At 36.7% G+C, this 16,471-nt stretch overlaps 3 protein-coding genes and 1 long non-coding RNA gene across 4 annotated transcripts; 2 read left to right on the top strand and 2 right to left on the bottom strand.

Annotated features, from left to right (window-relative positions):
- The first annotated feature begins 1,568 nt into the window (after window positions 1-1,568).
- LOC140803032 (uncharacterized) lies at window positions 1,569-4,530 on the top strand. The gene is made up of 10 exons (XM_073158711.1): window positions 1,569-1,759; window positions 1,860-1,945; window positions 2,038-2,085; window positions 2,175-2,263; window positions 2,863-2,916; window positions 3,416-3,483; window positions 3,600-3,649; window positions 3,768-3,856; window positions 4,113-4,244; window positions 4,359-4,530. Exons 1-9 carry the CDS (start codon window positions 1,701-1,703, stop codon window positions 4,212-4,214), a joined length of 645 nt encoding a protein of 214 aa, XP_073014812.1. The 5' UTR covers window positions 1,569-1,700; the 3' UTR covers window positions 4,215-4,244; window positions 4,359-4,530.
- An 803-nt stretch (window positions 4,531-5,333) lies between these two features.
- Window positions 5,334-9,716, bottom strand: LOC140803033 (CRS2-associated factor 1, chloroplastic). The gene is made up of 5 exons (XM_073158713.1): window positions 8,868-9,716; window positions 8,087-8,214; window positions 6,775-7,000; window positions 6,570-6,697; window positions 5,334-6,454 (listed from the first exon to the last, which is right to left on the bottom strand). The coding sequence occupies exons 1-5, from the start codon at window positions 9,661-9,663 to the stop codon at window positions 5,579-5,581; spliced, it is 2,154 nt and encodes a 717-aa protein (XP_073014814.1). The 5' UTR covers window positions 9,664-9,716; the 3' UTR covers window positions 5,334-5,578.
- Window positions 9,717-10,253: 537 nt separating this feature from the next.
- On the top strand, window positions 10,254-12,752 carry LOC140803761 (uncharacterized). Its single transcript, XR_012111921.1, has 2 exons — window positions 10,254-10,473; window positions 10,909-12,752. It is a non-coding gene; the product is annotated as an uncharacterized lncRNA (long non-coding RNA).
- A 427-nt stretch (window positions 12,753-13,179) lies between these two features.
- On the bottom strand, window positions 13,180-16,138 carry LOC140842858 (uncharacterized). Its single transcript, XM_073211059.1, has 4 exons — window positions 15,614-16,138; window positions 15,259-15,484; window positions 14,061-14,446; window positions 13,180-13,942 (listed from the first exon to the last, which is right to left on the bottom strand). Exons 1-4 carry the CDS (start codon window positions 16,136-16,138, stop codon window positions 13,370-13,372), a joined length of 1,710 nt encoding a protein of 569 aa, XP_073067160.1. The 3' UTR covers window positions 13,180-13,369.
- Between the last annotated feature and the right edge of the window lie 333 nt (window positions 16,139-16,471).

The raw sequence follows: 16,471 nt of genomic DNA on the forward strand, positions 1-16,471 counted from the left end.
ATGTGCTTATACTCTTACAAGTCCAATATCCATGCTCCTTTATATTAATCTCATCATAATCCTGATCGACGATCCAATATCATCGATGTGACAATTTCAACTTGTTTGTTATTATGATGCACACTTTTTTTCGAGATCACCCATGTCTAAATAAGGCATGTGTACTCTTTGACTGTCTTAACAGTCATGCTCTCAAAATTTCTATAAGTTTTTATAAACTTTATTTATAAGTTTATCGATTGATCATATCAAACTTATTTCTTATAAATTCAACTAATTGAATTTACTATCTCAACGGAAACCAGTAAACCAATACGTGTGTGACCCTCAATGGTTCAGGGATACAGCTAGCTGTGGGTTCACAACTCTTTGTGATTCAGGATATAATTCTTTATTCGGGCTTACCCTAATTTGCCCCATTCTATGTATCAATTATTGATCATGAGAATGTCAGAAATCATATTTCTGATTAAACAATCGAATCATAGTAAGAGCGTCTAGTAGCATCACCTCATTATTCCCTAGGTATCACTGATAGTGCCTGTAATAACTAGTCGATTATGATTAACGTACAATACGGTCCTTTCATCTCATATATCCCGATCGAATCTGCAAAAGTTGGTTCACTGAGGGTTGCATAATAATTCGATAACTATGTGACACATCTTTTAGAATAAATAGTGGCATCGCATGTACAATTGGAGAACTCTTTCTCTAACGTATATCTCATACTTTGGCCAGAGATTCCATATACTATTATTTCATCAGATCACATAGGATATTCACATCCTGTAAGTGAGCGGTGAATTCCCGACTACAATGTACTGGCTCCTACATGTGTCACAACTGTACCCAATCTCGCCACCTGATGACTCTCCTGGAGTCGGTAAACGAGTCAAAGCACAGCTCTAGCATATAGAGCCTCAGTGTTGTCTCGGATCGTAAGGACTAATGTGGTACAATCATAACCACAGACTTATCCTCTCGATTGAATGATTACCACTTGAAAAGTCTGATGAAGGGTAGTTCGGTATAATCATCAAATGATTACCCATCTGCATGTTTGGACATCTCTATGCCCTTACCAAGAAACGCGGTACACAACATCACAGATGCTACTCTCGAGCTCAAGCGACCTTTATCCAAATGAGATTCCACATCGAATTACGATTCGTTTGTATTAAACTATAATAAAAAACTTTATCTATGCTGATTGCATGGATATACAAATAAAGTAAAACAAAACCATGAAAAAATAAATTATATTAAAATAAAGATTATTTATTACACTCGAGTGAATAAAGATTAAGACATTAAAAACAATCATAAAAAATCATATGAAACGAATCTCACACTCAATAGTATTTTTTTAATTTTATAAATCCATTACAATGTCTTATATAAGACGTACTCTTGGTCTTGTTATTTACATTTTCTTTTCTGTTGTCGGAACTTCACTTTATGAATAAGTTTTATATATAGATTCGAACGTAGTAAATGTAATGCGAATTCAGTAGCCGAAACAAATTCGATTCTACTCCACTTTGAATCAGATCGTGTGCAATTTAATTTGGAAACTAGATACGGACTAAAGCGTAATTTTTTTAAATGGAAAGATACCAAATGTCCGGCGCCTTTAAATTAATACATAATGATGGAGATGGATATCATTCATATAAGCGACGATCCACAATCTTTGGATGGCCCAACTCCGGAATTTCTATCTCATCTCCTACAATTTCTTCCAAGCTTTGGGATGGTAAAGCAGAATATCTGTCTCCCAATTCTCATACTCCCACACCGAGAATGCACACAAATATGTATGTGGAAGGAGACTCCAGTTTGTATGTGATGTGCAGGTCTTTTTCTCTTTTCAGAATTCTGAGCGGTTTCCTCTCTACTCAATCCATTCATGGCGCTTATGCTTCTGCCGGTGGACTAATCTGTGAGTAACCAAGATGTAATTGAAAAGGGATGTCCAGTAAAATGCGTATCTTGATTCCTTTTTGCATGAATTTTTGATGTGTGTGTGTGTAGGTTGGTTGCAAACTCTGGCGTTCTTGGAAGTTATTCACGGGGCTATAGGTGACTCAGAAAATAATGGGTTTGTTGTTTGTTTTTTGTAGAACTGTAGTGAATTTGTGTTGCTGCAATTTCTGTTTTTGGGTTTTAAGGAATTGTTCCGAGTGGTGTGCTGTTTCCTCTTATGCAATGGGGTGGGAGGACTCACTTTTTGCTTGCTGTCGTTCGTCGGATTCACGAGGTTAGTACTCTGGATTCAGCAGTCCTTGGTGTGGAGAATGACATTTACAATTGATTTTCCAAGTTGAATCTGGCTTGGCCTATCTGTATCTTAAATATTTTACAGTTTGGTAGGTGGTATGAGATGATCGAGGCACGTGGATGTGTAACATGAGTGATTTAAAAAATAATGCATGTTTAATATGAGTACTTACAAATTGATAGATATTGCATTGTGACTAATATCAATAATATCTTTTCATCCCCACCAAATAATTTTCTTTATATCTTTTTTTATGCTCATTGAGATATAATAATTGGTATGAAAATTATGTGGGTTATTTTGAATGAAGTTAGTACTTTCTTGAAAGATCGTATGAGTTCTTAGTAGCTTATTCTTATATATTAGAATATTTTTAAAATTTGGATGATACCCTTGATTTGATTGCTTAGGAACAAAAATTCAGTCCAAAAACGATTAGATTAGAGGAAGAAGAAGAGTGTTTGCAAAAAGTTCAGTAGTGTTTCTTCGAAAGATTCGTCACAGTAGTTTTTCTCGGGGGTGGTTCAAATTTTGCCTGAAACTTGTTGAAATATAATCAATCTGTTAATGCATTGCAGGTGCAGAATCTACCATCCGTTTCCATAACTTTCTTTGCTTGGAGCTTATCTGAGGTAATCTTATTCGTTTCATTGATGCTTTTATTTGGCATAGTATATTGAGATATATGTAAAAATATAATGTCATTGTGTACTTAGATGATGAGCTTTATATGTAACTGGCGTCTAATGAAGGCTTTTCAAGGAATTTTTCAGACTCGTAAATCACGTGCTACTGCGAACAAGAGTAATGAAAAGTTTTGATATAGAACCAAGTTGATTCAAAGAACTTTTTTAAAAAAACAAGAAAGTAATAATCACAATATGGAAATCTTTCATTGATTAATGAATGGCCATTATTATGATTTTTGGTGCAATACATAACTCACTTTGATATGGAAATCAAGAATTGATGAAAATCTTTCTAATTACCGGCATACTTCTGCCAGAAGTTAATTTCGATTATCTTGTTCCTGCATTCTCCTCATTTGTTTCTCATCATGTCGGCATCAATATATTTCTTTACATTCTACACCAGATAAAATTTTCATTTTTACGGGCTATATGGATGTAGGTGATCAGATATTCACATTATGCGTTGAATTTAACCGGAAGTACTTCAAAGTGGATCACTTTAATGAGGTGAGAGTTTTTCTACTATCCATGATGCTGGAACTTATGCAAGGAAAAGGTCGAGAAAAGAATCCAAGAAACTCTCCAGATTATAGTGTTGATTCTGATGTCATATTGTTTTTTAGGTACAATGCATTTATTTTCTTGTATCCCATCGGAGTGTTTCCCGGTGAAAGTAAGCCATTACCACTCTAGATTCGCATCCACCCATTCCTTCGAGTGTATCTAGCATTCATTTTTTCCCTATCAATACTATACCTTTTTTATGTTAATGATGCTGTAATCCGTTGCAGTGTGGCTAATGTACGAAGCTCTGCCATTTATAAAAAAGAAAAAGCTCTATGCAGACCACCTCCCATTTAGCTATTATAACTTTGTCGTGGTATGTATTATTTCCTTATACATCAGAACTACTTGGGTTTTTATTCAGCATATAGGCTTATAGATTTGTCTATTGCCTCAACTTCTTTCAAGGACATCAATAGACTGCGATCAAATGAGCTTCAAATAACCACTAATTTCTTACTGGATATATTCTTTCAAGATTTACACTTGCGAAACCTAAAGAAAATAACATTTCTTTCGCATATTTTTGTAGTTCGGTTCCTCATAGTTTATCATTTCTATCTCTTGTGCAGTTGCTGCTTTTTTGCTATCCATTTTTGTGGTTGAAACTCTACCTTCATTTATTCAAGCAAAGGCGTTCAAAACTCGGTAAAAGCAAGAGGAAGAATAACTGAAAGTCGGAATTTCGTTCTCCGAAATGCAAGGTATGCTAAGTCTATAATAACCAATAGCAGAGAGGATACAGAAAAAAATCTGAAATAAGTGTATGCTTTTCTGGATATTCAAGTTATCATTGTTGATTCAAACATGTTTCATAGTTTGTAGTCGAAGGTTCTCGTTTCGATTGCTTCCACCAGCCCTTTGGCTCCATGTTAATAGCAATTCTATTCTTATGATGTATTGAGTTGGGTGACGAGTAGTTCTTCAGCGAACTCTAACTCCTTTCCAGTTGTTTTATTAGTCAAGTTAAACTCGTATCGACCAAGTTGTTCATTTCTAGCTGCCATGCAAATTTACACGTATATTAGAGTATACATTGTACGAGTATATTTAGGTAAAAATAAATTATTTTTCTCTCTTTAATACGATAAATAAATATAAATTAAATCGTAACATAAATTTGGTCCAAATAAGGATTTCTGACTCTTTCACAGCATAGAGTTATATATTTTTACATATTTGAGCAGAGTTTTGATGTGAACACAGACGAGGTAATATTCATCTGTTGAATTTTTAATCTTTATGTTCATTACATCAAAAAAATGAATATCATTTCATCGATACTTACTTTAAGTGTTTATTATAGGTATACAACATATCAAAACTGTCTATATATATATAGACACTCATTGTGTACACTTCTGTGTCTATCAATAAGTTAACATTCATATATTAGATGAACTATTTGGATATTTTTCATCACATTGATTACATGAATGTCACCTCGTTGATGGACACAAAAATGAACACAGTGGATGAACTATATATACATACATTAATGTCGAAAACACAAACCGTAGATTAGAAATTTCAAATGCAAACTGAATCGGTTGGCTCGGAGGAATACATAATTTTTTTAAAAAAATTAACTTAAAGATGGGAACTGTGAATCTAGTCGTCCACATTATAGCCCATACTCAATCCCCCTCAGTAGCCAATAAATGAGCTGCATACATAGAAGAGTGATGATGAAACGAGGATGATGATGTGCGAATGTGTAGAACCAAAGAAGCATAAAATATATATTAATAATTCAAGCATCCAACCCCAAGCCAAAAATTAAGATTGAAAAATAAAAATTGGAAGAATATTTAAAATGAAGATCCATAAACCCCCATGGATCAAATGTTCGAGCACACATGATGGGGGAATATTTAAGTTTTCATTGAAGTTTCCATATCAATTTATCCCCACCCTTTTCAAACATCGATCATGCAACTAACCACAATAATACTAACAGTAAAGCGTGCCTGTAATATATCAATCGAAAAATATTATATTGTAACTTAACTGATTGCATGGCAGAAGTCGGATCCCATCAAGCTAGCAATTTCGCAAGTTCATCGACTCGCAAGGTTCCCCGAGGAACTATACTGGGATAATCCAATTTAAGATCTTTCATCTTTTCATTTCTCCAATTCTTTATTTCATCTCTCCTGCCTGATACGGTAATTTCTGTCACCAAAACTCCTGGAGTCTCTCTAGGCTCTGAATTATCACTGCCTTGTTCCTCAACTTTCTCAACCGATACTTTCTTAGGTCGCCGTCTAAAAACAGGCCCTGTTGGAGCATTCTTCCCATAATTGACAGACTTCTGAAAAATAATGTCAGCATCTAAGCTTTGATCATCCAAGATAATCGCCATCCCACTTTCAACAGCTTGATCTCTGAGGAGTAGAACTCCTACTGTCCAAGGCATGCTTGCTATAACCAGATCTTTGGTATTTATTGTGTTATTCAACAGATCATTCGGTTGGGGAACTGCAGATGAGAATTCCAATGCTACTCCACCGTAATTAGTGCCTTCTGGTTTCATTCTTGACTCTTCTAAATCACCAAATAATATTTCCTTTTCGATGCAGGAAGATTCTTCCAAATCTTCAATGCCCTTCTGGGTCGAAACTGGTGGAGAAGCTATATTCGAGACTTCAGAGACATTCTCATTTGCAATTTCAGTCGATTCCTCCTTGCTATAAGTAGGAAATGAGCCTGTGTTGAGATTGTCGACGTTTGCCTCCATCATTAATGCACTCGAAACACCTGATGATGATCCTAAAGCAGCGCCATCGGCTAGAACTTTCTTTGATCCCTTTGGACAATCTAGGGGTTCATTTAGGGATGATATCCATTCTTTGCCTCTCCATACAAGTATATGTTCGTGTTCAAAGGAGATTAGCACACATGGGACAAGATCCTGAGGTTGAAATTTTAAGAATTAATAGAGATCTTATCACCCAATTTCTCACTCTTATTAAAACACAGAAAAAGATTCATTTACTGATGTCTAGTAGTTAAACAGGTTAGCTTACCTTAAGCTTGGCCCCTACTTTTCGGTAGTCACTTGGGTTCAATCCTTGGCAATTGATTCGCACAAGTTCATAGGCTTCAAATGCTTCACGGATATTATTGACAAGGTCACAATAAACACCATTTTTTGCTGCAAAAGACAAGATTAAAGCCATCTTCATAGCAAATTTGGTCAATAATCAAGTGGTATAAGTATAAATCTATTACCAAGCTTGCATATTGGTGTTAGATCACCCCCCCTATTCCGCATCTCGGTAGCTTCTTCTAAAGTCATACCTTCAGGAACACGTTTAATCAACCTAGGGTACACTGGGGTGACAGGTTTCCATAACATCAGAGGAAATCGAGGACGAGATCTATAATTGTAGTTTCTTCCACGAAAAAGGTATATCACACCACCTCTGTTGTATATAATCTTTCCACCAGTTTTTTCCTGTTGGAAGATTAAAGGAGAATGCAAATCAAATAATAACAAATTGATGATAGACATGATACATCGAAACTTACAGATTAAGTGCAGACATTTCTAACAGTTTTCAAATATTATTACATTGTAGCTAAACAGAAATATAATGGCAAAAGGGAGTACATTTCAGGGTGGGTCCATAGATTAGCATATGCTCAGAAGCTGTATTTCTGCTTTTTGAAATTCTATGCAAAACTTGCACATCCCCAAAATTGCTAGCATAAATTCAAACATAACACATTAGCTCCTCGTAATTTTTTTTCTATATATAAAAAAAAGATCCCCCATAAGACTACCAGTCTACCAGAAAGTAATAGCAAATTGAAAAGAAAGCATCCAATTTCAACAGGTTTGGAATAACGCCTAAACAATTCTATTCCCCTGAGACAAAGACAAATGGTGTTGGAAGTTCAAAGAGAACTCAGAACACAAAACCTATAAATTAGAATATCAAAAACCATAGAATTTCTTCAAAATTTAATAACTTGTAAAATGATACACCATTCTTGACAGTTACAGCGTGCTTAATAGGCTTAATTGAGTAACAAAAAGGCTGTTGGATTTGCCTGAGTAGCACTTGTAGCTTCTCTCGTCACGTCACTTCTCACAAGATATCCAATGATGTATTGGCAGAAAAGGAATTATATCTCGCTCATAAGTGAAGTACTATATCTTCTGTTTAAGTAATATTCAAGCAACTGGAGATTAAAGACTTTGACATTGTGGCAGAAATGCACATGCCCACCAAAATCTGTTATCGTAATCGTTTATGTGTTCATGCGCATCAAAATATATGCCTTTAAAACTTCTGCAGTTTATCTATTTTCAGTTTATTGCAGTTAAGAGAGATCTTTTAAAAAGACCTAATTCTCAGCTAGGCCATTTTTGGTCATTCGCCAGAATTTTTGAACAATCCATACCTAGTAACAACAGAATTTGTTTCTAAGAGCTACATGGCTCACAGTTAGAGTTGTTCCAAACGAATCCTACATGTGCACTTCATATGAGAATACATAGAAATCTCATTCCACAAAAAAGTTTCAACAAACCAACCTCCAACTGTTGGCACACATTGTTCATATCCACAGTGCATACTCCCTTGCATTTTATTTTGCACACCCTTCGACGCTTCCAATGAGCATGGATATTGTCTAACATGTTATGTGTCAGTCCATCTCTCCCTGAAGTGTATGATAGGATGGTAAAAATTAGACACTAAAACCATGTCCTAAAATTATCCACTTTGTCATGATTTGACATCTTGAAACCAGAGTAGAAGAATTCGTTATAAAATATAATCCTTGGAAATAGAAACTAAAAGGAAAATCAGTAAATTAAACATACTCATTCAAGTTGAAACCATGTAATAGCATGCAAAATAGTTGCATTAATTATTATCACAGCAATAAAGTCTAAGGATGTTCGAAGTAAAAAAGAATTTTTCACCAGTAGTGGTCGGCTTAATTGGTTTGTACAAGCAGTGTATTATTGAGGTCTTATAAATAAAATAATAAACATGAGAGAAGGTAAGAGATATTTGCCACAAAATCGAGAGTATTAGTATTTCTACTTCCTTATTCTCCGGGGTTGGCATCCTGGAAAAGGCCTAAAATCTTCAAGATTGGTTAGAACTTACCATAGGGTTTATCAGATTTCTTATCCTTTTGAACAACATATCTCTTCAGCTAACAATGATCGAACCATGCTAAAAAACAATCCTCTGGGGCATTTACAATAATGACAAAACTTCAACTACAGCAGATAATTTCACATTAATATACCTCAAATTCCGAAATCACAAACAAAAATACCGTGCCATATTGTCAGCATATACCTATATTCAGTTGGCGCTCCGATTTCTTAGTCCCTTGAATGAGGAAATCAATTTCCTCCTTCGTCAAGGGCTCCCCAATTATCTCCTCTCGGGACCTCACGTACTTTGGCCCAGAACCCTGGAGAAACGGCCCCGGCGCCTGCACTGGCTTAACACCCTTCTTATGGGGCGGCGGCAGCTTAAACGAATCAAACTCCGGAAGCTTCTTTTTGCTGGGCGGAAGCGGCTTCCGTCCCATCCACGGCTTAGCCATTGTCTCTGGTCCGAAAGGTGACACCAGTGGTTCCCGCAGCCTCAATGGTTTCACCTTCGGTGTCTCGGTGTAACTGTACTGATACAAAAACGGCGCCTCCGGCATTTCATAAGAAAGCCCGTTCTCATCAATTCTGAAATTGGGGCGGCGCTGATAAGTTTGGGGTTCGTTTGCTTTAATGGGGAGTTTTATGTGTTTCGAGAGTGGTTCAAAGGCAGGGTGGGTAGGAGGTTTTGAATATTTCGAGGCTTTTCCAGGAATAGATGGAGAAGAAGGGGAGGATGGAGTTCCTGTAGACTTGAAGATAGTGGGTTGGGGATGGGCAGGGTTGTAATTGTGAGCGATGCTGTGGGCAGAGTCGAATCGCTTCCGGAAGCGGAGCTGATCCTCGAGTTCCTTCTGGGTGCGTTCATGGCGGATGAATTTCTCGGCGTTGGCGTTGTTCCACCTGGAGAGGCGGATTTCAGTGGATGGGCGGCGGGGCTGAGGTTGGAGGAGCGGTGGTGAAAACAATGGAAATTGGGTTACAGATTTCACTGCCATTTCCCTTGCCTTGAGATGAGGAGAACAGGCCGTTAACGAGAGAGATATTTTGCTCAAAGTTATTTTGAAAAAAACCTTATTAATTGTTATTTTTAAAAAAAATATAAAAGAAAAGAGAAATAAATTTTGTTAAAATAGTTAATCTTTGTTTTGTGTTATTTGATTTTACTAAATAAAATATTATAATTTACTCTACCATATCAAGGTAGGTGCCAACCACTATAAACTCGATTTCTTGGTTGTGATGTTATTGCTAACTCAATAATCATTAAAAAAATATATTTTTTGTGAGACGGTCTCACGAATCTTTATCTGTGAAATAGATCCACTCCATCGATATTCACAATAAAAAATAATACTTTTAGGCCCTGTTTCTCTCGGTGGATTGAGTAAACCGAGGATCTGATGTACTACTGATTGTAAGACTTAAGTTATGGATGACTACACTGCCCATGATTTCATATATGGTGTTTGGTAAATTATGACAAAATTTGAAGCACAAATATACATCAACCCCCCAAAAAAAAATATGAGTCTTAAGTACTGTAATGCCTTTGCACATTTTTCGAAAATATTTTACAGCTCATTTGTCACTTTCACCAATATTGCTCCAGTAAAGCAATCTCCCATTCCCGATTTCTCTTTTTCAAACCTGGACGAAACCTTCCTCTTCTTCTTCTCTACGACCATTACATCAGATCAGAGTGTGAATCAACAATGCTGTGAAGAAAAGGGTGGGCTCTCAAGTTGCTGAAGCTTTTTGTTTCATTCGTTCGACGCATTTCAGTTTGGTTTGCGACGTCATTCTAGGTCTGTGAAGCTTCTTTTTTTTTATAGATCTAGTAGCATGTTCTTCTTCTTTAAATCTTAAGTTCTTGTTGCAGCTGGTAAAATTTTTTTTTTCTGTTAAGATTTTTTTTTCGCACTGTTGTCCTTCTTTTTTTTTCGGAAATCTGATTGAAGGACACAAAAATTCGACGATATTGTTAAATCTGTTCAAATATTGGCCATTTATTGTTAAATTATGTTGAGCGTACATATGTTTACGAGCAGTATGTCCACGATATGTCCACCAAACTGATTTTTGCGAAAAACAATTCAGTTACACATTGTTGTTGAGATTCTCAGTGAATAATCAAGTTCCGATACTGCCATTTTTTTTTCCTTCTCTCTGTAGTTTCATTTCACCACAACCTTCTTGAATGCACTTATGTTGGTATATGATTTTGAACATTTATTATGCAGATTGCTATGGAATTACGAAATCCACCACAATGTCAGTGTGGGCATGGTTTGATGATTCTAAGGCAGGCTGGAGAATTTGCTACCCGTCCCATGAAGTATTACTACATCTGTTCGGCAGCTTTGAAGCATCCAAACAAATTCATATGGTATGATGAATACCATGGAATCCAAAGCATGTCTACTATGGATCCAATTTTTAATGGAAGTGTGTCAAGTGGTACACCATCGACCAACTTTGTTAAAAGAAAAAACGTGCACGCTGAGGCTCCCATGAATGAGTCTTCAAACAAAGCTGAGTCATCGACGTCTAACATCGAACACAGGTCAATCTCGCCCTCAGACATTGACATGCATGTCCGACCACCCCATAAATTAACTGGGGAGCAAATATGTTGTTGTTTTGGTTGCTTCTCCTCATTGCTTTGTGTCCTCCTTTTAGCAATATTAATTTTAATTCTGTCCAAGTACGATGCATGTCTCAAATCGCGTCTTTGTTAGAAAACTATGCATTGGGATCGTTTAAGATAGAAATGCCGTGGGATCATTTCCGTGGGTTTATGTTTTGCTTTATTGTGCTTCTTACGTCGGTACTTGAATGTAACAATCGTCGTACTTCAATCAAGTTGATGCAATATATCTATATTTGCTTACATCCAACAACCTTGACACTTGTTTTTCATGCAATTTAGTTATATATATTTTGTTTTTATTCAGTGTACTAATGTGTATTGATCTCCGATCACATATTTTATTTTAAGATATCGTAGATGATTCTTCAAATGTCATGTATGTGTCATTATTAATGCCCAACATCGAATGCCTGTGTGTTTCCTCCCTGTTCATTTATTTCAATGTACCTATTTCCCTTCAACTGATCTTCGGTGATGGCATATCGGTCATTCTTCCAATTAGTAACTCTGCTCGACTATGTTTTGGTTAAATGAAGTAACTATGTAATGATTACATGCATTTACTATATCCAACCACCAAAAGATTTGTTATTGATGTGCTACAGGAATGTTTACTCATTTCGTGCACAGTCATCTTACTCCTTGCATTACATCAATTTATGTGAGGTTTGATTGATTTGTTTCGGCTGAATTAAATGAGTTTGTTGTGTACATATATTTCCTATTTAAAAGCTTAACACTAATTGAGGTAAAGTGCACACAAAATACATAACACAAGATTTACATTTCCTTCTCTCCCCTCTACTTGAACGTGAGAATGAGTCAAAAAAAGGCACAAGTTTCTGATGATAGTATTACAAGTACTTGGAAATACCTGCTGCCCACCTACTGGAAAGAAGACTTCGGGTACATTTATCTCACTTCGGACGACGAAGTTGAGGTGTTACCATCACCTCCAAAACGTCAAAAATCCACATGTCTCCAAGATGTTAATGTTTCGTATGCAGACATAAAATCAGCAGATGGTAATGTGCAGCTGACAGCAAAGACTGTTGTGCCTCTCACTGAAGAAGCTGCCGGCTGTAGCAGGATGAAGACTTTGGCTTGCATCGATGGTCCGAACATGGTGGGCGGTGTAGGTAAGTTGCGTGCTGGAAAAGAAACTGATATCCAAAGCTCACAGTCTAGCTGCTCACCTTTGAAGAATCGTGGCTGAGATATTACTTGGTGAATGAATGTAGTGGTGTGAATTACCTGTTTTTGTGTATTTTGTTGCTTGTAAAAAATGTACATAAGTTAGCGTACGTAGGTGTCACTAGTCAGCCTGATGTGCTGCTTTTGTGTAAATCTTGTGACACATATGGTTGGGTTTGTTCACACCTTACTACTGCATAATTATGAATGTATTTGGTATTTTGTTTGTTTAGCATTTTTCATTACTACTGCTTTCGAATATAAGTACGTGTGATTGCAATCTTCGAATTGTAACCTATCACCTGTACAAAAAAAATGAATCATAACACTATCATGAGACATTCTTACCCACCTACTGAAGTAAGCACAATTGAGTTGTAACCACTTACTAAGAACACAGTTTCAGACTTCTCACATGTTAATTTTCTTCTTCTTAATTCAGTTCAAAGCTTCCAAACCACACTGTCAAGCACATTTCGCTGAAATACTACGCACAAACGTAAAAGGTTGCTTATCGTGGACATCAAGTACAATTGGCACCAAAATTTCTATTTATGCCGTCTACGTAAATGCAATAAGTTTGATTAAAAAAAATTAAAGATGGCAGGAAAGTTAAAAAAAATATAGTAAAAACAAAACAACTCAAAATTAGATCAACAACCCATTAATTTGTAGTGCCATATCACATATCATTCCCAAATAACTCCATACAGATATTCAACAAAATTGGAAGACACATATGATGGTATAGAAAAGTTACTTCCACGAAGCAAAATACATATCCTGTAACACCACATCACAGCAACAAAATGGGAAACTAACTTAGACAGGAACAAGAGATTACCATCACAGCATTGTTAATTGGTTTTACTAATCCTTCGCACAAACGATAGTTTCTCATCATCGTGAAGACTGAAGAACAATGCTAACTTCTTCGGTTTCTCTATCAAAATCTCCGCTGCAATTTGCTTCTCATCCCTGCTCAGTCCAGGAATTTTTTCTAAGACTTCCAGTACATCCTTCGACACAGGCATCGCCATCTCGTAGTCGTGACTAAGCCGTTTACCAAGCTCAGCTATTGCCTCTTTTGTCATAGCAGTAAACTTATTGATGGCATCAACAAATAATTCCTCACCTTGTGTTGCTTGCTTTCGTTTCTTTTTATTAGCCTTTTGGTTATCCGATGCTGTGAATGAGGTTGTATTTGCAACAGAATTAGTTTCACCACCCCCCTCCATGTTCAGCGGTGTGTCTTCGAATCCTATATTCATTTCAGGTCCTACGACATCGTCAATGTTTAGAACTTGTTGAACTGCAGTTGCGAAAGTTGATGTTCTTCCCCCTGTTGCACGATCACATCCAAATATTTCACACCAATCTGTATAATGTGGCCATGACTTGAATCGCCAAGTTTTGACACTACTATCAATCTGTCAATTTCATATTCATTAAAATCCAATCAGTTTCCCAAGTTTAAATTATTACACACATAAAATTTAATGAAGAATAGAAAAGTTAAAAATGTTTTTAGTTTGAACTAAGCGTTACCTTGACAAATGCATCCCACGCTTCATCCGAGGCCTCGATCATTTTTTGTGTATCATTCCACCCCATCCCACTTCTACTCAACATGGTGACCAAAGTGCCATGAGTTTTTTTCCATACATGAATATTCGAGTTGATGTGTGGACAGCCTCGTAAGTCGGTCCCAGGGAATATTTTCATTATTGCCTTCTCAAGGAAATTCAAGTAACCGCACTTGAAACCGTTCTCACTTTTCCAGCCATTTGCAATTGCTTCTTTCAAGGATTGTATCAAAACTTCCTCCTCACGAGCACTCCACACCCGCCGGCCTTTTTCCGATTTCTTCACCTTGTTAGCCATTGTACTACTACATGTTCCGAAGTCCATAATCACTTCTGGTGATCTATGACCTGACAGTAAAAAAAAAACACAATTGAAGGTAGCACATTGTTTAAGACATTAACAAAAGCATAAACATGTGCACAATGAAATTAAACACACAAATTTCAAACGCTCGTGTCGTAGGGATTGCAAGAACTGAACTACGTCCTAATAAAGACCTCTTCAATTCAATCATCGCAAAACATCCCATTGGTGAACGTAAACGCATTATAATGAAATAAAGTTTATGCTCTAGTTGTCGCATGATACTTAATTATTATACATAGACATTGCAAGGTTATCTCTCCACAAATCCCAAGTTGGAGAAGACTCAATATTGTCAACAAATTCATCTTCAACAGCTTCTATTGGAACATGAGTTACTTCGTCAATCCCTTCTAGTGGGTCGTCTGGCATTTCAACACGGATGAAATTGTGTAGCAGCATACATGCCAATATGATATGGTTTTGAACTTGCAACGGATAAAATGTCGGACTGCGTAGAACTGCCCAACGTCTCTTTAGTAGACCAAACGATCTTTCAATAACATTACGTGCACGACAATGTTTTGAGTTGAAATACTCTTTGAAGTTTTGTGGACCTCTAGCTCCAATTGTCCAGTCGTCCATATGGTACCTTGTTCTCCTGTAAGGTGTTAAGAATCCGTCGACGTTTGCATAACCATTATCACATAGATAGTAGCAACCTGTAAAGTTGTCCCAAACTTAGGAAAGATTTGGAGTTCCATTCGCATTGTTCATTAACCGTCTTTGGTTATTAATATTATTGCCTCAAAATGACATGATACTATATTACCAAAAAAAGAGATTGATGCCATACCTCGCGGAACCTTTAGACCATCTTCTCGGTGAATTGCATCTCTAAGAACCCTGGCATCTGCCGCCGATCCTTCCCACCCTGTTAGTGCGTAAATGAAATTCATGTTACGGTCACACACGGCCAATACGTTCACAGCTATTGTTCCTTTCCTTGTTCTGTATCTTGGCTTGTCTTTATTAGGTACTTGAACATTCACGTACGTACCATCCAATGCTCCAAGACAACCCTGCACAGATTGTGAGAACAAATAATCGACGGCAATTAAAATAGGTGACAGTAATGGGTGTAGTTGTAAAACAAAGGAAAGGACATGTATCTACAAAATCTGTAAAACAACGAGCATATATCATTGTACCTTGAAAAATTTCCAAGCTTCATTTGAGCAGTCTTCTGTCACTGGGTCTGGCTTCACGAGAAGTAATGTGTGTAGTTTCAAAACACATCTTAGCACTTCGTGGAAATGAGTGCTGACAGTATGACCACTACGTAGGTAGTCATGGCCAATAACTCTATTTTTCTTGTGATGTGCTAAAATAGACAAAAACATGGCAACCTTCTCCTCAACTCGTATATACCTAGACTTCCCTAGTCCACCCACATGGGTTAGGAGATAGCATAGACGTGTGAATGCATTACGATTCATTCGAAAATTGACAATACATTGGACGTCTCCTAGGTCAATAAGCCTACGTAAGTGGTTCACTTGGGCAGCTATTCGTTCAGGATCATCATTGCATACACGTCTTTTATTCGTCCTACGATTTTTTATGGACACAAACTTGGTGTAGAAACGCGAGACAATGGTGACGAACACAAACGAAGATATAAGAATTTGTTGCAACACTAGCAACTCTTGTGTGTATCCATCTTCTTCACCCATTACAGATAAATGTCTGTGACATCATAAGTTAGTAATATAAAGTTTAATTTTAATCCATGTAAAAGTCGAAATCTGGTCAACCATTCAGGAAAAACGAACATAGGTACACATCTTTACAGGCGAAATGGAAAAAAAATTCGCCCGATCCTTCGAGGTAAGTATGTGGCACATAACAAATAACACAACTGGTTGTACATAAGCGGACGATTAAGGAAGAAAAGGGACTACGAAACAACAAAATATTTCAGCTGAGAGCATGGAATTTAAATTGAAGCCAAAAATAACAATCTGTATCTCAAAAAAAAAAAAAACGTAGCAGTGAAAGTAGTTTAG

This window comes from Primulina eburnea, chromosome 10 (assembly GCF_022965805.1).
Source record: "Primulina eburnea isolate SZY01 chromosome 10, ASM2296580v1, whole genome shotgun sequence".
In the NCBI taxonomy this organism is placed as follows: Eukaryota; Viridiplantae; Streptophyta; class Magnoliopsida; order Lamiales; family Gesneriaceae; genus Primulina; species Primulina eburnea.